This window comes from Bos grunniens, chromosome 23 (genome assembly GCF_055505025.1).
Source record: "Bos grunniens cultivar Pamir isolate PY7600 chromosome 23, Bosgru_T2T1.0, whole genome shotgun sequence".
Lineage (NCBI taxonomy): Eukaryota > Metazoa > Chordata > Mammalia > Artiodactyla > Bovidae > Bos > Bos grunniens.
This window is the reverse complement of record NC_141187.1, coordinates 46,988,364-47,011,471: the sequence shown is the minus strand read 5'-3', so window position 1 is coordinate 47,011,471 and position 23,108 is coordinate 46,988,364. Positions and strand designations below refer to the sequence as shown.

At 40.7% G+C, this 23,108-nt stretch overlaps 1 protein-coding gene and 1 long non-coding RNA gene across 12 annotated transcripts in view; one reads left to right on the top strand and one right to left on the bottom strand.

The window, feature by feature from the left end:
• The window catches only part of MAK (male germ cell associated kinase), a 50,851-nt gene that overhangs the window by 23,691 nt on the left and 4,052 nt on the right, over positions 1-23,108 (bottom strand). For all 11 annotated transcript variants that reach the window (XR_015152567.1, XR_015152566.1, XM_086370340.1 and 8 more), the window contains exons 2-8: positions 19,379-19,711; positions 14,797-14,851; positions 13,399-13,520; positions 11,224-11,303; positions 6,868-7,000; positions 1,154-1,325; positions 12-179 (exon numbers count right to left, since the gene is read on the bottom strand). Coding sequence is in view for 9 of the 11 variants with exons in the window: in XM_086370340.1 (XP_086226466.1) it covers positions 12-179; positions 1,154-1,325; positions 6,868-7,000; positions 11,224-11,303; positions 13,399-13,520; positions 14,797-14,851; positions 19,379-19,479 (831 nt within the window). In the remaining 2 variants the exon portion in view is untranslated. The remainder of the gene's footprint in view (positions 1-11; positions 180-1,153; positions 1,326-6,867; positions 7,001-11,223; positions 11,304-13,398; positions 13,521-14,796; positions 14,852-19,378; positions 19,712-23,108) is intronic.
• On the top strand, positions 13,867-19,954 carry LOC147347761 (uncharacterized). The gene is made up of 2 exons (XR_015152570.1): positions 13,867-14,039; positions 18,256-19,954. It is a non-coding gene; the product is annotated as an uncharacterized LOC147347761 (long non-coding RNA).

Genomic DNA, 23,108 nt, shown 5'->3' with positions numbered 1-23,108 from the left:
ATTTGTCTTACCTGGCTTGCTGTTGGTCGTTTCTTTGGGTCCCAGTTCAACATTTCAGTCATAAGCTGAATGGCTTCGTTACTGGCATTGGGAATAAGAGTTTTTAGGTTTATAGGAACACACTGGGGAAAGCGGAAATTCATAGAGGATGCAAGCTGGTACCCTTCTGGCCAGTCACTCTGTTGAAGGAATATATAAGTGGGGGAGAGACAGCAATAAGAAAATTGTTTTTAGTGATCAGTTTAATACAAACATAGTAATAATATAAGAATCCCTCATGTATGAAGTGTTGACTCATAAATAAATGTGAAAATGAAATAGCCAATGGCATACCTAGCTCAGTGCTACAAACAGTATAGACAGAACACTGAATTAAGAGTTAGGGGAAAAATGAGAAGGCACTTTTATAAATTTCAAAACGTTAATGATGATGGTGATGATGGCACCCAGGTGAGTTTGAACAACTAAGGACAAGTGATTTACAAAGAGAATAACTATTACAAAGATCCGCATTATATGTTAATGCATTGCCTCCAATGTCAAAAACTGCACACAGCTGGGAAATGACAGTTTTGTTAAACTTTTAATAGCTGCGTTAACTTGTCTAATATTAAGTACAAGGCACACACCCAAGTAAGGTGTAATTATATATATTTAAATGTATTAAATAAGTACAACTCAGAAAGTGAAGTCTAGCTGAGTGCAATAGTTAATTGAAAAGTCCTAATTTCAAGAAATTAAATATCTGTGGCAGAGGTATATAAAAGTAAACAAGAAAAGGTTAAGAGAATATAAAATCTAGGACACTTGGCATTAATAAAGTGATTCCAATGGACATTCAAGAACAAGGAGGAAAGATTCTGAGCAAGGATGTCTCCGTATCCATCAGCTGGTCATCTGCTCGAAGTTAAACATATAGAACTCTAAATATAGAAAATCCTCCCTTATGTTCTTCAAGGGAGGCAAGCACCATTTTTCCACAACCTGATAGAATTCTAGCTTCTGCAATCCTCATTCCATCCCAATTTTAAAAAAAAGATTATAAGAAAATTAACCGTTGAAGCATAAGCCTATTTGAAAAATTCAAATACCAGCTAGCTTGCCAAAAGTTATAAATAATGAAAAGTTACAACTTAGGGACAAGAGTACTTACTTTTTTAGGAGTCCCTAAAACCTGGCAAATCTTAAAGATTTCATCGACCTCACTTGTCCCTGGGAAAAGTGGTCTTAATGTATACAGTTCAGCCATTATACTGCCGACAGCCCACACGTCGATGGGAGAGCTGTAAGCTGAAGATCTTAATAAAACCTCAGGAGCGCGATACCTATGAAAAGAGAACACAAAACCGAACAGGGCATTCTGGGTGTCGTTCATGAGACGGAGGGACAGTAGGCTCTCATTTTGTTTGGTTGTGTATTCCAGTCAAGGACTGGGTGTTAAATGCCTTCTGTGTATCAGGTGTCTGCACAGTGGGTTGGGTTTCTATTGGATGGAGCAGATTTTTCCTGACCACATACATGTAGCGGAGCTCGAGACAAATATCAATGAAATGTCCAAGTGACCTAAGATAGGAACTCCAACAAACAGATGTGAAAATGCTATATAAAATACTAAGGAAAGGGGGGGAAGCTCTGAATGGAAGCAGATATATCCTAAATGGGAACAGCTGTATAATTTTACAATGCATTACATCCTGATACATTCATATGAAGGACAGAAAACAAAAGATTAACAAAGATTATCCCTGAGTAGTGAGCTTTCCCCCCCTTTTTTTTTAAGTTTATTTTATTCAAGTATAGTGATTTACAATGTTGTGTTAATGTCTGCTGTATAGCAAAGTGATTCAGTTATACGTGTATACATTCTTTTTCATAGTCATTATGGTTTGTCACGGGATATTGAGTATATCCTGTGCTTATTTATCCTTTTTTTTTTTTTGCTTATCAGTTTGAAAGCAGCAGTTCCTCAACTGACTCAATTCCCTTAATTGATAATATAGTATATTCACAGAGTTGTGTATCCATCATCACAATCAACTCGAGAACATTTTCATTATCCCCCAAAGAAACCCCACATCACTCCAACAGTCCTGGGTCCAGCGTCTCCAGTCTGCCACCTATCTATTGATTTGCCTGTTCGATCACTTCACATCAATGGGACCATACACTGTCTGGTCTTTTGTGACCAGCTTCTTTCACTTAACATGTTTTCAAGGTTTTATCCATGTTGTAGCATGTATCAGAACTTCTTCTCCACAAGCTGGAATCAAGATTGCTGGGAGAAATATCAACAACCCTAGATATGCAGATAATACCATACTAATGGCAGAAAGTGAAGAGGAGCTGAAGAGTCTCTTGATGAAAGTGAAAGAGGAGAGTGAAAAAGCTGGCTTAAAACTCAGCATTCAAAAACTAAGATCATGGCATCCAGTCCCATCACTTCATGGCAAATAGATGGGGAAAAAGTAGAAGCACTGACAAATTTTATTTTCTTGTGCTCCAAAATCACTGCAGACAGTGACTGCAGCCCCAAAATTAAAAGACGCTTTCTCCTTGGAAGAAAAGCTATGACAAACCTAGACATTGTCCTAAAAAGCAGAGACATTACTTTGCCAACAAATATCTGTATAGTCAAAGCTATGATTTTTCCAGTAGTCATGTGTGGATGTCAGATTTGAATAATAAAGAAGGTTGAGTGCCAAATAATCGATGCTTTCAAATTGTGGTGCTGGAGAAAACTCTCGATAGTCCCTTGGACTGCAAGGAGATCCAACCAGTCCATCCTAAAGGAAATCAACCCTGAATATTCATTGGAAGGACTGATGTTGAAGCTGGAGCTCCAGTACTTTGGCCACCTGATATGAAGAGCCTACTCATTGAAAAAGACCCTGATGCTGGGAAAGATTGAAGGCAGGAGGAGAAGGGGATGACAGAGGATGAGACGGTTGAATGGCATCACCGACTCTATGGACATGAGTTTGAGCAAGCTCCAGGAGATGGTGAAGGACAGGGAAGCCTGGCGTTCTGCAGTCCATGGGGTCACAGGGTTAGACGTGAGTGACTGAACAACAACAATATTGCACTGTATGGCTGGACCACATTTTGTTTATCTGTTCATTGGGTGTTTCTACTTTTGGGCTATTACAAATAATGTTGTTATGAGCAGTTACAAGTTCTTGTGTGGACATATGTTTTCATTTCTCTTGGGTGTACACCTATATGTTTATCCACTGAGGAACTGCCAGACTGTTCGGTACCATTTTGCACTCCTACCAACAACCTATGAGGGTTCCAATTCCTCTGCATCCTTGCCAACACCTGTTACTATGTTTTGATAGTTTTATGAGGCAAAATTATTTGAAACGTTTTGCCAGGTTTAGATACTGAAAACAAATAGTTTCAGTTTCACTCCATTTCAGTACAGGATCTAAATTTACCCAGCTGAAAATAGAAGCTCCTTAAAAAGATTCTTCCCCACAAGAGGAGATTTTCCAATTCTAACTATACATTTAAACAGATAAAAACTAGTATACTTTGAGCTCTTAGCATTTAGTCTGTTCAGTTCCTCTTTTGCTTTTGTAGGGATAAAAATCATCTTCCTGTTTGCAAGCCTCATTTTCAATAATTCCAGTTTGCTATAAACTTCAGAACTGTGAGTTTTTGGCACTGTTTATCAAAAATTCTGAAGGAAGATTTCCAAGGGATTTGAAACAAAATGCAACCAAAATATAAAGGGATTATGTACGAAAAAGCTAGGTACTACTGTAAATTATTAAAATTGACTTACAAAGTAGTTTTTCAAAGGTTCAAACAATTCTAAAATTCGAATGACAGCAAAGAGAGAAAAATACACAGCCATGCTGCAGCAGTCTTTGAAGTCAACCTCAATGTCATCAAAGAAAATTTGTGGTTTGGTTAGGCTCTGTCTGTGGGTGTGTGTAATGTGTATATTTTGACAACTGTAACTTGTTGTTTTGTTAGAATGTACTTTAGAAGCCTATTTGGAAGCAGTTACAAAACAGATGTGCATCATCAATACATACCCTTCAGCTTTCTAGGTTTCTTAATTTAGTAAGAATACTGTTTTAATGATGTTCAGCATCATTAAAACTTGTATTTGGTTTATCACTTCAAAAAGAATGCTATTTTCAATGCACAAGTTTTTTAACCAAAATTAAGTAGCATTCCCAGTCATGTCAGCCATTTCACTTTTCAAAGAATGACCTTCCTAAAGCTTCATATTGATTCCATGGATTGTGATGAAAAAAATCAAACCATTATTAGAAATAAGGTAACTAATTTTTCTCTTCAAAGCCAGTTTGAAGACACTCATTTTTTTAAAACTGTTTAAAATTTTTTAAAAAATTAAAAAGAAAAAAAGAGAGCTGGCGTTGTTAATTAGCCGTGTGTTAAAGTGTGACCTTGGTTCACTGTCTCTCATGTTAGCAGCTAAGACTGGGGGAGAAGCAGGAAGCATAGAGTGTCGGGGGATCAGACGTGACTCAGCTCATTTTAATGAAACTACTGATCCCAGGCCCCGGCCAAGACTGTCCTGAGCAAACGGGGACATACTGCCACTCTTTCCCGGCTCTGTCCTCAGATTGATTCATTCTTTAACCAGACTCGCTCCCTCAGTGACCTCATCCAACCCTGTAATTTTAAACACTGAGATCTCCCAAGTTTCCAGCCCAGCCCTGCCCCCTGAACCCAGGTCATAGGGCCCGCCGCCTACTGTGACATCTGAGGGGCACCCCTCACCTGAAAACAGCCTTCCCCAAACCCGGAGCTCCACAGCAGCACCATCCCCATCAGGGCCCACTCCAGCCTCCTGGCTGCTCACCGAAAAGCCCCTGAAGTGCCTGACTCCTTTCCTTACTCCCTTGTCTGATCCCCCATGTCTGCTCTGCCTTAGAAACACACCCCGCATCCTGTTCCTCTCACCACCTTCACGGCCACAAGAGCCAAGTCATTTTCTGCCATCTTCTGCCCCAGTCTCCTCCCTGCTCTCCCAGTTCTGCCTGTGCTCCTCTAAATTCTGTTTCCAATCCAGTAGCTCAGAGCCTCCCAAGGGTCTCGCCAGTTCTCGCAGATCAGCGGGCCACCCTTGTCCTTACCATGATCCACAGGGACCTCTGAGAGCTGGCCACCCCTCAAACACTCTAACCTCGTTTCCTGCTCTTGCCATGCGTGTTCATTCTACTCTGTGCAGAGTGTTCCTGCCTCCAGGCCTGGTCTCAGCATTTACACTCAGCGTTTTCACCGCCTGAAAAGCTCTCACCGGCATCTCCCCACCCCTGCACCCCAGCATCACTGAGACCTTCTGTTTAAAACAGCAACACGGGGACTTTCCCGGTGGTCCAGTGGCTAAGACTTTGCCTTCCAATGGAGGGGATGCAAGACAGTGCAGGACAAGGCCTTCCAACGCAGGTTCGATCAGGGAGCTAAGAGGCAGAAAAACCCAAAACAGAAGGAAAAAAAACCAGCAACGTGCCCTTCCCCTCCCGTGCCGCCTCCAACCCCGTGTCCCGTTCCAGACTTAATTTTTCTCTGTAATAATTTTTTCTCTGTAATAATTTTTCTCAGTATCACTATCTGATACTCAAATATTCTTAATTGCTTTCATTGGAGTATAATATAAATACTTTGGCCAGCTGATGCGAAGAACTGACTCACTGAAAAAGACCCTGATGCTGGGAAAGACTGAGGGCAGGAGGAGAAGGGGACGACAGAGGATGAGATGGTTGGATGGCATCACCGACGTGATGGACATGAGTTTGAGCAAGCTCTGGGAGTTGGTGATGGACAGGGAAGCCTGGCGTGCTGCAGTCCATGGGGTCGGACACGACTGAGCAACTGAACTGAACTGATACAAACAGAAAAAAGCATGTGTCCCAGGAATACAGCTTGCTGAATTTTCACAGTTAGAACGGACCCAGCGCCCAGATCAAGGGACTGCATGTTGTCAGCACCCAGACGGTCCCTCTCCTGCACTCTTCCGGTCACTTCTGCCCCTCCTCACCCCGCTGTGTAGCCGCTATCCTGACCTTTAACAGCATAGATTAGATCTATTTTTGTTCATTAAATGGAATCCCGTAACGTGCTCTTTTTCCGTTTGGCTCTTGCTCTCCGCACTGTATCCGTGAGATTCATCGAACTGCTTATGCAGTTTCTAGGCCTCTGAATCTCGTTGCTATAAAGCAGTCTAGGCATCACGTCTCAGACTACCCAGACGTGATGAGCTCTGATGTCTTCCGATGGACCTGTTATGTCTCTCTGTGGGTAACTCATGCCGTGTTTAATTTGTTCATGGACTGGCTGTCATGTAAGTAGCATGAGGCAGAAATTCTTTTCTGTTTAGTTCTCTTCTGTGTTGTTGTTGGTGTTTAGTCACTAAGTCCTGTCTGACTCTGCAACCCCATGGACTGTAGCCCGCCAGGCTCCTCTGTCCATGGGATTCTCCAGGCAAGGATACTGGAGTGGATTGCCATGCCCTCCTCCAGGGGATCTTCCCGACTCAGGGATTGAGCCTGTGCCTCCTGCATTGGCAGGTGGATTCTTTACCACTGAGCCATCTGAGAAGCCCTCACTTTTGTGCTCCCAGTGCCTAAAATAGTATCCAACAGGAGGTGTTCAGCAAATATTTGTTGAATGAGTGAATGGATGTGTGAAATCCTTTTTCCTTCTCTTTTTATTAATCAGAAGAGTCATGAGCCAATCTTCCACTCTCTCCAAAGAATATTAAAAAAAAAAAATCAGTTCTATATTTTAAGTACTTGATATAGAACCTCCAGAAAGACACAGAACAATCTACTGAAGGAAAACTTCACCAGGGACAAACGTCTCCGGACAGTTGCATAAACTACTCACCATCTGGTGGATACATAGTCCGTATACGGGGGCTGTGACCTTAGTTCTCTCGCAAGTCCAAAGTCAGCAATTTTCACAAGTTCTGGGCCCATACAAAGCAAGTTTTCCGGTTTCATGTCCCTATGGAAAAAACCTTGGTAATATAGAGAGGAAAAACAATAAATCATCGTATCTGGACATATTTGATTTATTAACAAGATGAAGCTGAACCTCTGTTCTAATTAGGAATGTGAATTTAGGGGGCAAATTAAACCTTATTTATTGTCTATTAAATGATGGGAGGTGGGGACCGTGCTTTCAGAATAATTTGGCAAGGAAATTATACAGTATATATGATGGGTAAAAATAAATATGCACATGTATTTCCTTTCCTTTCCTTTTTTTTTTAATGTTTATTTATTTATTTGGCTACACTGGGTCTCAGCTGTAACATACAGGATCTCTGATCGTCACTGTGGCACGTGGACTCTAGTTGCGGCATGTGGGATCTAGTTCCCTGACCAGGGATTTAACCCAGGCCCCCTGGACTGGGAGCACAGTCTTAGCCACTGGACCACCAGGGAAGTCCTCCATTAGTATTTCTGTTTGTGGATCTGATGCGTTCAGGCACTGGGTTAGGTGCTGCCACATTACGATTATCTCCGTGAATCTGCAAAGCAGCCCTATGGAGGCCCTGTGATCACGAGTGTGTAACAGACGAGAAGGTTCAGCCTGGAGAGAGGCGGCCATGTGAAGCTCAAGGAGGGTTGTGCATCAGTTCACGCCAATGCAGCTGGTCTTCCTGCTGCTGGCAGTTTAACCGCAATTCCTTGAGTATAATCACTTATTTGAGAAGTGCATTAAGTGCAATGGGAATGTGCTTATTTACCGAACTAATGTATAAAATAGATGGTTCCTGAAGCTTCACGGCAGCCCTGTGAAAATGAAGCAAAAAGCCCTCCTTGCAAACGTCTAAGGAGTATGCAGAGCACACTGGCTGTACACAGACGGCCTGTATCCTAATGACCCTTCCGGGTGGAGAATTAAGAACAGCCTGCTAATCGGTTGTAGGTGATCGTCATCATTCCAAGAGGGTTTGAGCTCAGAAGACTTTTCTAAGCCTGAACTGTTCTAATCCCTTCAGAGCCGTTGTGGGCTGTGTGTGACATTGACAGATGGACTCGGCACCCCTGGTACCCCTTACTCCAAATAGCTATTGAGATCCATTTCATTCACTTTCAAGAGAAACATGTTGTATTTTCACAATGAAGACAGGAGAGGGAGCACGTGACATTAATCTATAAAATCTTAGAGAATTAAACCAGGAGAAGGCAATGGCACCCCACTCCAGTACTCTTGCCTGGAAAATCCCATGGATGGAGGAGCCTGGTGGGCTGCAGTCCATGAGGTCGCTAAGACTCGGACACGACTGAGCGACTTCCCTTTCACTTTTCACTTTCATGCATTGGAGAAGGAAATGGCAACCCACTCCAGTGTTCTTGCGTGGAGAATCCCAGGGACAAGGGAGCCTGGTGGGCTGCCGTCTATGCGGTCGTGCAGAGTCAGACACAACTGAAGCGACTTAGCAGCAGCAGCAGAGAATTAAACCAGAGTTGAAGTTTTCCCCACCTTATATAGTATAAATATATTGGTAACTTGGTCCTATTTTAACTAAAGTATTAGTTCAATTTTTTGACAGCTACCATTTTAAAAGTGTCTGTTTTCTCAAAGGATTACATCTGAGACGTTTAAATACGACAAGAATAAATTAGCTTTTGTAAAAATGTCTATTGTTCTTGAGTCTGCTTTCCCAAATCACAATGTAGACACTTAAAAAGCCATCTCTAGGTTACCCTTTACTTTTAGCAGCAATTTTTAAATCCTAAATTAGTTTCCTTTTTCAATCCCTTATGCTCTGAAGGTGCTGGTTCAGTTCAGTTCATTTCAGTCGCTCAGTCATGTCCGACTCTTTGCGACCCCATGAACCGCAGCATGCAGGCCTCCCTGTCCATCACCAACTCCCGGAGTCCACCCAAACCCATGTCCATCGAGTCGGTGATGCCATCCAACCATCTCATCCTCTGTAGTCCCCTTCTCCTCCTGCCCTCAATCTTTCCCAGCATCAGGGTCTTTTCAAATGAGTCAGCTCTTCACATCAGGTGGCCAAAGTCCAAAGTATTGGAGTTTCAGCTTCAACATCAGTCCTTCCAATGAACGCCCAGGACTGATCTCCTTTAGGATGGACAGGTTGGATCTCCTTGCAGTCCAAGGGACTCTCAAGAGTCTTCTCCAACACCACAGTTCAAAAGCATCAATTCTTCTGCACTCAGCTTTCTTTATAGTCCAACTCTCATATCCATACATGACCACTGGAAAAACCATAGCCTTGACTAGATGGACCTTTGTTGACAATGTAATGTCTCTGCTTTTTAATATGCTGTCTAGGTTGGTCATCACTTTCCTGCCAAGGAGTAAGCGTCTTTTAATTTCATGGCTGCATTCACCATCTGCAGTGATTTTGGAGCCCCCAAAAATAAAGTCAGCTGCTGTTTCCACTGTTTCCCCATCTATTTCCCATGAAGTGATGGGACCAGATGCCATGATCTTCGTTTTCTGAATGTTGAGCCTTAAGCCAACTTTTTCACTCTTCTCTTTTCCTTTCATCAGGAGGCTTTTTAGTTCTTCTTCACTTTCTGCTATAAGGGTGGTGTCATCTGCATGTCTGAGGTTATTGATATTTCTCCCAGCAATCTTGACTCCAGCTTGTGCTTCCTCCAGCCCAGCGTTTCTCATGATGTACTCTGCATATAAGTTAAATAAGCCGGGTGACAATATACAGTCTTGAGGTACTCTTTTTCCTATTTGGAACCAGTCTGTTGTTCCATGTCCAGTTCTAACTGTTGCTTCCTGACCTGCATACAGGTTTCTCAAGAGGCAGGCCCATCTATCCAAGAAATCTAAACCAATTTTATTACTAGCCTAAAAAATAACAGTAAAATACAAAGCTCTTTACAAAAAAAATCAAAAGAATTCATGAGGCTTTTGATTTTTCACACCACACTTGCTTCCATTAGCATAAATTAACGCATGCAAAAATCAAGAGTTATCATGCTGACCAGTTTTAAAATGGATTGAAGATAAGGAATCCATTACAAACAATTAAAATAGTATATATCCTTAATTTTAATTAACAAATGACTGACTTTTACCAATCAATTGTAGTAAATTATCATGGGTTTTAGATTTTGAAAGACCTTAATAGCTTATATAAAACTGGGAATTCAAGAATGTTCTTACAAGGTTTATATGGAATTCTGCATGGCATTTTTAGAAAATTCTATTTATTTCCTGTAGCAGTTAAAAGAGTAAAGAAAATATCAGATGAAACATGAAAGGAGACTAATGATGGTGAGTTTTGAATGCTTGTGCTCAAAATGCAGCAATGGTAGCATAAACTTTTCTAATTTAATATCGAAACAGCTAGTGATTCTAAACATTCATTAAAATGTTTCATAATAATCATATTAACTTTTCAGGTGAAATTATTTTGGTTTGATAGAGATGCAAAAAACAATATCAGTTAAGATTAACATAAATAAGAAATTCATAAAAATAAGAACAAGCACTTGATTTAATTTCTTCAAGAACAGAAATAACTATTTATGAGTACTAAGAAAAACTAGAAAATACTATAGCTTGGGTGGCTTTAACCTAGTTAAATGTTAGTAATTGGTCATGATAGATCAAAGCATTTCAACCTTTTCCAAAAGAGGAACCTTATAATTTTTTTATTTCCATGGTAAAATTAGGTGGAATAAGGTAGCAGGGTGGGTTTATGATGACTGAGACTAAATGCTGGTGATCAAACTGCTAAAAAATTCTGATATATAGAGGACGATGCTGCTGCTGCTGCTAAGTTGCTTCAGTCATGTCCGACTCTGTGCGACCCCATAGACCGAAGCCCACCAGGCTCCCCCGTCCCTGAGATTCTCCAGGCAAGAACACAGGAGTGGGTCGCCAATTCCTTCCCCAATGCATGAAGTGAAAAGTTAAAGTGAAGTCGCTCAGTCGTGTCGGACTCTTAGTGACCCGGTGGACTGCAGCCCACCAGGCTCCTCCCTCCGTGGGATTTTCCAGGCAAGAGTACTGGAGTGGGTTGCCCTTGCCTTCTTCGATAGAGGAAGATAATTATAGATTATAGAAATTCTATTTTATTTAGAATTGTAGAAATTCTGAAGTTTTTAAATATGTCATTTAGTAGGCACATACTCCAAAGTTGTAGTTATCTAACATAATATTATTTATTTAATAATAGCTTCCATATAATTCCTATCCATAACTGATGATAATCTAAAGATGTAGGGATATGAAACCTACCATGTTTATGGATAAATGCCAGCCCCTGCAATATCTGATACATAATATTTCTGATGACAGACTCAGGGAACAACTTGTTTCTGTGAAGAAATGAACAAATAAACAGTAATGTAATTCAGTTTGTAAAACGAATGGTATATACTGAAGGTACAGTCATAGAATCAGACACAGTGTTTTGTACACGGGTCTTCAGCTGAAATGGAAAAGGTTACTTGAATAGGAAAGGCTTGTAAATTAATCCTCATAAACAATATTTCAGGAAGTTAAGCTACCAAAAACAGTGTCAAAATGGCACTTACCCTCAAATAGCCCTTTTACCATGTACAGTCATTAGTACTTTCGTTTATACTTTTTTCTTTCTTTTTTTTTAAATTATGAAAGTATGATAACACATTTATAGGAGACTTGGAAATAAGTTGTACTTTTATACTTGGAAATAATATTCTAAACAATATCACTTTTATTTCCATTTAATTTAGAAATCCAGAATAGAATCATGAAATTCCAAAGCTGACTCTTTTTCAGTGCTCATTTGCAATTGTATTAATTACTTCCACCGAAAGGTTTATATATTTTTAAAAAATCAGATGAATATATTTGTTATATTTATATGTACTTAATTTTTTCTTCAAAATTATATCTCAACGTATCTTGTTTATCATCTTATATATTTAAAAGAGCATAAATTATTATTCAAAGCCAAGATTACCCATAATCATACCACCTGATGAAGAAACTATATTGATTTTTCAGTATTCTAATCCAGTCATAATTCACATGTATAATTCTTATATAAGATGGCAGTGTTACATAAATATAACTTTGGTTTCTGTTTTTATGGGGTCGCTGAGGGTCAGACACGACTGAGCGACTTCACTTTCACTTTTCACTTTTATGCATTGGAGAAGGAAATGGCAACCCACTCCAGTGTTCTTGCCTGGAGAACCCCAGGGACGGGGGAACCTGATGGGCTGCTGTCTATGGGGTCGCACAGAGTCAGACATGACTGACGAGACTTAGCAGCAGCAAGCACTTTCATAATCTTCATAGTTATCACTTCTAATGGCTACAAAATAACTACATCAGTATTATCCATTATAATTACCAACCTTTTCTCCCATTGATAGTTACTTATTTTAAATAGTTCAGAGATAGGTGAAGCTTTGTATAGTCGTTTAACAGAATATTCTAACTGTGGTCACTATGGGTATTATGTATCAGCATTAAAAAGAAAACCTGTAAGTGGATAAATCAAATAAGAAATGTATCACCACTAAAATTACAACTACATATAAAGCACGCATGCCTGCATACAGGAGCTAGGAAGAACTTGAGAAAAATAAACACTGATTTGAGAGGTAGAGGTTTTCTTTACTTTTAACTGCTATTAATGTCATAATGCTATCAGCCTGGAAGATAACATATATTCAGTATTTTTGAAAGAAGGAAAAATAGGATTAAATAGGATTTCTCAAGTTCATCCTTAGAACTTGAGAAAGTGTGTATGTGTGTGTGTGTGGGTGGAAGAAACACAGAGAGAGAAATCAGCATCAATCCACTGGGAAATTCATCTCATATTTTAGGATCTTTTGCTGAACGCCTCTGGCTTTAAAGACAGGCAAAATGGACATTAAACTCCAGATGTGATCAGTAGCTACCATGAGTTGTTTCCATGCTCATGGCACATGACTGAAAACTGCCCTTGTTTAGAGATTCTGTCCGTATGTTTAAAAGGAGAATTTTCCTGGTGTTGTAACACGTTGTTGTCATTCACTTAAGCATTCTAATGAACCAGTTTATTAGGTCCTTTCTTAAAAGCAACTTCATTCTTTCCTCCATTCCTTAATTAACCTTCACAAGATGCATGGGAGAGCAAGGTAGATGCTCTTCTCAGTTTTGCCCAAGGCCAGCTTTATTACTGAGTATTAAACTATAGATTTTGTTTCAAAAACTATAGATAGTGTGTTTATATGAAATATTTATCTTGACTTCTAAGAGATTACAACAGAAGAATGATGGTTCTTCTCCAATTAGACATTATCCTTTCATAAAGATAACAGCTAATTTAGAGCTACCCCTTGGACCTGTATATTGCAAAGTGGGATATACTGAAGGGCTCCTAAGGGACTGAGGGAGGAGACAGTAAGGCAAAACTTAATTTTCATAAAGACATACCTGTCTTTCATTAATTGATAGAGGTTTTCTTTCATATATTCAAATATAAAATAAAGATGGTCATTTTCTCTGATAACTTCTTTCAGTTTGATCACATTGGCATGATTAAGTTTCTTCAGAGACTGCAACAGAGCAAGTAAATATGAAAAATTCTTAAGGCAAAGGTACTGAATCTGGCAAAATCTCATCAATGCTAGATAGGATAATTACATAATTTTTCATTTCTTCTAAATTCATTAATGAATTATGTTTTAATACCTATAATATTTTACACATCTTAAAAACATCTTAGAACACCTATTTAGAGTAAGCAAAAAGGGCTTCCCTGATGGCTCAGGGGTAAAGAATCTGTCTGGGAACCAGGAGACGGAGGTTCGATCCCTGGTCTGGAAAGAGCCCACGTGCCAAGGAACAGCTAAGCCTGTGCAGCATGACTACGGAGCCGGTGCTCTGGAGCCCGGGAGCTGCAACTACCAAAGCCCGAGCACCCTGGAGCCTGTGCTCTGCAACGAGAGAAGCCACCGCAAGGAGAAGTCCATGCACCCACAACTTGTGAGGAGTCCTCACTCGCCGCAGCCAGAGCAAGCCCGAACAGCAACAAAGACCCAGCACAGCCAAAAATAAAGAAGTAAAATCTTAAAGTAAGCAGTGATTGTTTAAGGAATGAATATAAGTGCAGAAATAAACTAGGTCAACAGTAGCTATCAAGCATTTCAGTCTGTCAACTTTTTTTTTTCTTGGTCATAAATAGGTTTAACCTTTCTTCTGACTTAACCGTGTGCAATTCCATGCAAAAGTCTCCGAAAATGCATCCACATTGTACACATAAAATATAAAGAAATGGTATGTGGTAATTTAAAAAATTATCTTTCCTTTGATAGTATGAATTAAAACGCTCTTTTAAAAGTGAGAGTGTACTTTCACGGCTATATTTAAAATGGATAGCCAGCAAGGACCTCCTGTAGAGCACAGGGAACTCTGCTCAATGTTATTTGGCAGCCTGGATGGGAGGGGAGATTTAGGGGAGGATACACATACATATACATGTATTTATGTGGCTGAGACCCTTTGCTGTCCACCTGAAACTATCACAACATTGTTTGTTAATCGGCTATACCCTAATACAAAATTAAAAGTTTAGAAAAAATAATAAATGGAGATCACTGACATTAAAAAAGTGAGTATACTTTCAAATGTGAGGGTACAGTTATTTTCTGCTCTCCACTGACATTCTGATGAGAAATTAGGAAGATAAAGAAAAACATAAGAAATAGAATTATCTTTGGTCTGCTTCCCACAGAGAACGAAACAGTCTCCTTAGCTACCACCCTCGGAAATGAGAGACGTGTGAGATAGAACTGAGGTCTTCTCAGGTTCTTTTCATCTCTGGGGTTTTACCTTAACTTCTCTCAAGTTCATACATTCATCCCAAGAATAGAACTTTCTCTTCATTCTGAAATTAAAAAAGAAAAGTTTAGTGCCTGGGGACGGAGGGTGTGAAGACACAAATTACACTGCTGGCTTTCCACTCTATTATTAGTTTGCTTCAGGCAAGCTGTGTATCTGTCTTCCCTCCTCCTTAAAAGCAGATCATCTCCATTCTGTGCATCTCAAGGCCACTTCGTGCACGCTCATGACTATGTCACTTCTTGGACAAATTACCTAATGACCCTCCGTGCCGCAAATTCCTTAGCTATAGTGTAGAAACCGCTGCATAAGAGAAGCTTATTGTAAAAGGCTTAGGTCAGGACTTAGTAAATATTAGATGTTCCTATTTTTACCAGTATCTGTGAAAGTGAAAGTGAAGCCGCTGAGTCGTGTCCGACTCATTGCGACCCCATGAACTGTAGCCTACCAGGCTCCCCTGTCCATGGGGTTTTCCAGGCAAGGGTATTGGAGTGGGTTGCCATTCCCTTCTCCAGGGGATCTTCCCAACCCAGGGCTTGAACCTGGGTCTCCCACATTGCAGGCAGACGCTTTACCATCTGAGCCAGCAGGGAAGCCTCACCAGTATCTGTGGTTGGCTACAGTGAGAAAAGAAGGGCATCACTGCTATTATTCCTAAAATACTCTTAGTGAATCCGAATTTCACTTATATGTATTCAGGTGCTAAAAATTAAGGGCTTACTGACTTACCAAAAGATACTTTTCAGTACTATAGCCATAAATGTCTTGCTGAAATGAAGAAAGTCCAGTGCTCAATTTGAAATAAAATACAAATCAATTCAAATATAGTATAAAAGTATTTTCATCAAGTGGTCAGATCCATCCAAAACTGTACATATAATCTCTATAATTCTTAAAAAATAATTATAGAATTTTTAATCCAACCTTTAGAGGCTAGTTAACATATTCAAGTTCTTTTTCAAAATTTAGTACAAACTGAAATGTTTATTCTGAAAAATCTGTACTAGCTGCAATCCACATTTACTAACATGCTACTTTCTCCTCAACAGTTACTACTTCTTATCAATACTACCTTAAAGTGATACAGGTATCTATATGCAACAAATATAGAAGTTTCTTCACAAAACAATTATCGCAATTTCTTAGACCAATTTAAAGAAATTAATTCAATTGTAAGAAGTTAAACCAATTTGTTAGAATTCCTTTTAGACTCCCTGCCAGCTTCTCTTCCATTTATTCATCCAACACCTACTACGTGCCCGGATGATGAAATCGGGGATGGTTACCGGTGCTTCGCATCTCACAGGAAATCGACTTTAGTTAACACAAAATAGACATACAGATCAGCTTTGAGGATCATGAGATACACTGGCCAGGCCTCAGGCCTTTGTGATGAGGCAGTGTTTCAGATGAGGCCTGCAAGACAGAACGCACCAGCCAGAGAAAGACAGCTAGAAAGAGCTTGGCTGGTTAGAAGAATGGAGAGAACTTTCACCTTAGGCTGATTCTTATTCCTTGAACGCCAGAAGCTGGCTTTCAGGGCTCTGAGGTCACCTTTCCTGTTCTGCTTTTTCTCCCATAGCACTGACCACTTTCTTATGTACCATATAGTTAAATTATTACGTTTAGACCTTGTCGCCTCTCCTCAAGCACAGCAGCAAGCTCTCTGAGGACACCGCCACCTGCCTGATCAGTTTTTGAGACACAGTTTAAGTCTCAATAGATATTCACTAAATGGTGGCTTGATGGGTTTTGAAACCCACAGGTGGGGCTCCTGAGGAACTGTCCCACAAACAGGAGACCCTCTGGAATGGAACTGCCTCTCAGGTCTTTAAAGGACACAGGACTTAATAAATATTTGTTAATTTAATGAGGTGAGAGGGTCTTATCACCAGCCCCTAGAAGGACCATGGTATAGCTTTTTTTTTGTTGTTTTTTTTTGCTTTTTTTTCCTGAAATGGCAGCAGATACTACAAGGTTTCTTACCAGTGACCTACAGTAAAATTTCCCAAAGGAAAATCTCTCCTGCTTCTAGGCCTTCATATATGCATATCCTTCATACATATCCTTAAAGCCTGGCTATGCTTCCCTCTCCTCTTGATAGCTTTTTCTCATTCTCAAGATCTCATTTTCTGTGGGAAGTCTTCCAAGATCATACCATGAGACCCAACCCTCATTCTCATTTTCTTATCCCTCTCTCCCTAGAAGCATTCATGGATTTTATTCATGGATTTTATTGTAAATCTTTCCAGTCCTTTTAAAGATATTTTTGCACATAAATTTATTTGTATGTAATGAAGTATTTTTGTGAATTTACATAATCACTTAACCTATAACTAAGAATGATTTCATCTCATTTTGCCTGATAGTTACACCCCATCTATTACTTTTTTCTCTTATTGCACCAGTTAGGGTCTCCAGTACAATCTTGATCAGTAGTGGATACAACAGGTATACTGGTCTTAAAACCAACTTTACGGGAAGTACCTGTAATATTTCACCTTTCAGGTCAGGGAAATTTCTTTTTATTCCCGTTTTTCATTTCAGTTATGTAAGCATGCTAAGTCACTTAAGTCGTATCCAACCCTTTGCCCATGAGGCTCCTCTGTCCATGGGGTTCTCCAGGCAAGAATACTGGAGTGGGTTGCAGTGCCCTCATCCAGGGGAATCTTCTCAACCCAGGATCAAAGCCACGTCTCTTAAGTCTCCTGCACTGGCAGGAGGTTTCTTTACCACTAGTGCTGCCCGGGAAGCCAATCCATTATACATTTACTTACTTGATACTAATGGCTATTTGACAATACTTTATAAAAGGGTTTCCTTATGTATGTAATATTTTAGATCATGATATTGTAAAGTTTTTAACATTTGATAAACATTTGTTAAAGCATTTAAATTTTGGATGATCATCCTTTGGTTGAAGTGGTAATCAGTTTCCAAGACTTGTTGCAGTGGAAGCCAGCTACCGTGTCATGAGAACACTCGAGTGATGATCTGTAGAACCCCATATAGAGAGAAATTATCTTTATATAAATTTGTCTTTATATAAAAAGAAATTTGGACAAAGAAATATGCATCAAGGGAAGCTGATGTGGGAGGCACATGGAGAGAAAATGCCATCGATAAGCCAAGGAAAAAGGCCTAGGAGAGATCCCTTCCTCCCAGCCCTCAGCAGGAACCAACCCTGCTGACACCTTGACTTTAGACTTGTAACCTCCCAACTGTCTCAATAAATCCTTACAGTTTAAGCCAACCAGCCTGTGCTTAAACTGGCACATACAGAAGTCCAGTCTGAGCCACACTGTGTCCCCCCAAATCCGTATCTTGAAGTCCTAACCTCCCGGTACCTCGGAGAACGACTGCATTTGGAGATAGACCTTACAGAGGTAATTAAGGTTAACTGAGGCCTTTGGGGTGGGTCCTAATCCGATATTACTGGTGTCCTTATAGGAGGAGGAGATTAGGACCCAGACATACACAGACGGAAGACCAGGTGAACACACAGGGGAGAAGAGAACTGTCTGCAAGCTGAGGAGAGAGGTCTCAGGGGAAACCGAGCCTGCCAACAGCTTGCTCTCACACTTCCAGCCTCCAGACTGTGGGGAAATAAATACGTAGCTTAAACCACCCAGTCTGGGGTACTTGGTGAGAGCAGCCCCCAGCAACCTGACACAGCGAACCAGCTTGCAAGTGCGTACTCAGGCCCTGGTCCAGCCTGCAGACAGACAACTGTGACCTTGGCCAACCTCTACCAGCACCGCAGAGAGACCTGGAGCCGGAACCACAGCTGAACTGCTCCTAAATTCCTGACCCACAAAAACCATGAGTTACTAAATGTTTCTTCTTGTCTTAAATCACTAAGCTTTGGGGTAATTTTTGTTTTTTCTTACATATGACATATCAAATACAGTAGACTAAAGAAATAATTAATAACTCCTCTGTTTCATTGGTAAGCTTGGGGAAATACCATATGCCATTCAGAACTGTTGGATATTATGAATACCATCTGATTTTGAGGCCTGTTGTTTTAAAGAAATAATAGGCTCTACTCTGTACTCCACTTTAAGTGCTCTAAGCATTACCTTCAGTCTCAGTTCAGATTTATCATGCAGAAGAAGCAGAGCCCTAAATAGGTACTAATAGGAAGCTGCTGTGTAACGCAGGGGGCTCAACCTGGTGCCCTGGGGCAACCTAGAGGGTGGGATGGCATCGGGAGTGGGAGAGAGGTGCAAGACAGAGGGACCATATGCACACTTATGGCTGAGTCATACTGATGTATGGCGGAAACCAACACAACCTTGTAAAGCAATTACCCTCCAATTAAAAATAAATACATTTTTTTCAAAAAGCAGAGCCCTTATATTTCTTGCTGGACAAACCAGAAAATTAAATTCATATACGTGGGGACCAGCAGAACTCCTTTTTTGCAGTGCTGTCTCCAGAATGGCATTCCACGATGGCCTAACAAGTGTGGGGTCTGGACCAGACTTCTCTCTGCGCTTGTATACGTTCTCAAGCAAGCAAAGGAGAGGAACAGAAAGACGGGTGAACGTGGCAGGGTCGCCCGCGGTACCTTTTGATGGCCACCAGCTCCCCGGACTCGTTGCTCTTGCCCATGAGCACGCTCCCGTACGTGCCGTCCCCCAGCTGTCTCATGGTCGTGTACCGGTTCATCTCGGAAGAATGATGCAGTGCAGGCTGTCCACGGGAAATAACGTCTTTGTTGTATATAAATATAAATGCGTCTTTTATTTTTACTCGTTTCTGCCCTTAGACCGTTGTTGCTACACTGGTGACAGGTTTTGTCATCATTAAATACAAGTTCTTCCCCAAGATTCTGTAGGTTCATAAGATACAGCAGTAAGGAATCTGGCAAGGAAACGGTGCCTCCATTCTTATGAACACCCTGTAGAAAAAAACAACAAGAATAAAAGGAGTGTTCATTAAAGAATCACTTCCAAAAATGTACTGGTAACCTAGGAAAACTGTAAGACAAAGACTAATTGTTAAGCACGTGCCAATAAATCACTTGTGCCATGTGGAATGACGTTCACATATGATAGACTGATGAAAATCACTGCAGAATGCATTTATTAATACATGGTACCATGTAATGAAACTGAACCCAATAAACACTGACTTAATGATGTTTGTGATTCCTTTTTTTTTTTTTTTAACTGACTATAATAGAATCTATGGGCTTCCCGGGTAGCTCAGCTGGTAAAGAATCCGCCTGCAATGCGGGAGACCTGGGTTCAATCCCTGGGTTGGGAAGATCCCCTGGAGGAAGGCATGGCAACCCGCTCTAGTATTCTTGCCTGGAGAATCCCCATGGACAGAGGAGCCTGGTGGGCTACAGTTCATGGGGTCGCAAAGAGTCGGACACAACTGAACGACACAGCAGCAACAGAATCTATATGAGTCCACATCAGACTGTGGAAAATCAGATTCTCCACTCTATCCATTCTTAGAATCAATTTTTGCATCGTGTTTAATTTGGACCACAGTCCCTTATGTGAAATTCCTGGGCCAGATGTGTTTGGGATCCAGGTACTTGCGTATTTTAGAAAAGAAATAGAGGGTGTCCCTGCTGGCTCAGGGGTAGAGAATCCACCTGAAACACGAGACACAGGTTCGATCCCTGGGTCAGGAAGATCCCCTGGAGACGGAAATGGCAACCCACTCCAGTATTCTTGCTTGGAAAATTCCATGGACAGAGGAGTCTGGTAGGCTACAGTCCATGTGTCAAAAGAGTCAGACTTGGCTTAGCGACTAAACCACCAACCACAGAAAAGCAGGAGGGTACATAACATCTCCCAAAGAGCAGCTTAATGTGCCTGCGCAAAAATGTACGAGAAGAACACTAAGCAAAGGAATGAAGACCATAAGTGGCCTCACATCATTCGGGTTGTATTTTATTGCAAATGAATTTCCACAAATTAATTTCTGAAAATTCATCTTTCAGAGCTTTGTGGATTTCAAAACTACAGAAAAGGGGTTGTGGATGTGTATATATTAGAAGGGTACAGGTTTCGATAGGTTCTGATTTTATTATCACAATTAAAAACAAAACAAAACAAAACCGAAGCACATAAAGCCATAGTACCTCCTTCATTATAACTGTGTTCAATAATCTCCTCCCACTCTTCTGTCTCAGTTCAGCTTTCAAGGAACAATTTCTCATTTCATACCTGTTTATCATACTTATGTTGCTTTCAAAAATCTATCCTCCTGCTACAAGGCTGTATTCTTAGCTGCAGAAGGTAACAACGTTTGGCACTATGGAAGGACATAGTCTGTTTTAAAATGCCTTTTATAGGGAATTCCCTGGAGGTCCAGTGGTTAGACACTGTGATTTTGCTGTCAAGAGTCTGAGTTCCATCCATGGTTGGGGAACTAAGATCCAAAAAGTGGTGTGGTTCAGCCAAAAAAATAAAATTAAAATGCCTTTTATAATCTGATGCTTCAATCAATGATTATTTTTCTTTCACTGTAGCACTACTTCCACAAAATAAAATGACAGAAATTCCTTCTCTATTAGACGCAGAACTGTAGGAGCAACAAGAATATATTGTAATTGTCAAAGTACCCAAGGCTTCCAAAAATAGGCTTTTCTGCGGAAGCACAGCAGAGAAGTGCACTGAACGACGCGGTTCCCTTTATACGGGACACATTTGTCCACAGGAAGCTCTGGAAGGACCTGTGGGGCTTGTAAATAACAGGAGTGTGCTTTCATTTGTCATTTATTTTACTTCATGACAGATAGCAACCCCTTCAAAGGCGCATGAGTAGTTTAGGCCACACTGACTCTGTGGCCAGGATCTTGACAAAGAGATCTCGATAGTAAATTCCATTTCTATTTAGTGGTTCCTTCATCTGGAAGAATCGATGCCTTTCAACTGTGGTGTTGGAGAAGACTCTTGAGAGTCCCTTGGACTGCAAGGAGATCCAACCAGTCCAGTCTGAAGGAGATCAGCCCTGGGATTTCTTTGGAGGGATTGATGCTAAAGCTGAAACTCCAGTACTTTGGCCACCTCATGAGAAGTGTTGACTCACTGGAAAAGACTCTGATGCTGGGAGGGATTGGGGGCAGGAGGAGAAAGGGACGACAGAGGATGAGATGGCTGGATGGCATCACTGACTCGATGGACGTGAGTCTCAGTGAACTCCAGGAGTTGGTGATGGACAGGGAAGCCTGGCGTGCTGCAGTTCATGGGGTCACAAAGAGTTGGACACGACTGAGCGACTGATCTGATCTGATCTGATCATCTGGCTAAGTTATGTCTTAGCAAATGGTTTCAACAAATGCCAGCAAATGCTTCCCCATTTGCCTGAAAATGAAGTTCTTTTGCAAGTGGTCTTTACATTATACATAGACACAGGTTCTAAACACGAGGGCATTAATATAGAGAAAGGCAACATCCCCCTGCACAGTTCCTGACTGTGTATTTGGTTTCCTTAATTTTTCCATTATCTAGGTAAGGAAAGATAATTTTGAAAGCTCTTTGGGGGTTTGTTTGGTAATACCTGTTTATCATTCTTATGTTGCTTTAAAAAATTTATCATCCTGCTACAAGGCTGTATTCTTAGATGCAGAAGGGGTTTGTTTGGTGCTATGATTAAACAAAACATAGGCTATAAAATGTATTCCTTCTGATCATTTAGAATTTTATTAAATCAGCATTTTTCAGTTTATTGTCAGATGTTAAACTGCTTGACACTCTTTTTTTTTTGGCTGCACCACATGGCTTGCAGGATCTTAGTTCCCTGACCAGGGATGGAACCCAGGGCCTTGGCAGCGAAAGTGCCAAGTCCTAACCACTGAACCACCAGGGAGTTCACCTACTGTTTGCTTGACATTCTTTTCTAGCTTCACTATTTAAGGTCTTTTAAGGAAATGTGCTCTTCAGAGGTTTACCAATTCTTTCTGGTTAAGTAACAATACAGAGAATAAATTTGTCCAAAAGGCCACAGTGTTCATCATAACAGTAACAATGTACAATAAAAAGGCAGAGGGATTAAATGACCTAGGATCGATCGAGAGAATCAGTGATGGAGTTAGTCTAATAGCTGCATTAGCTTGAAGCTGTTTGGTTTTTCAGTGCGGTCCCCACCTTCTAAACAACCCATCCTTGCTAGCTACTACAATCACTGATGCAGTAAAAGAACCACCGCTCTTCACTCCCAAACCATGTAGAATCTAACCCACGATGAAGGCTGCCCACCCCCACCACCCACTAAAGATGCCTAACTCCTCACCCCAACACGGCAAGATGCTATAAACAACCTGAAAAGTACACAGA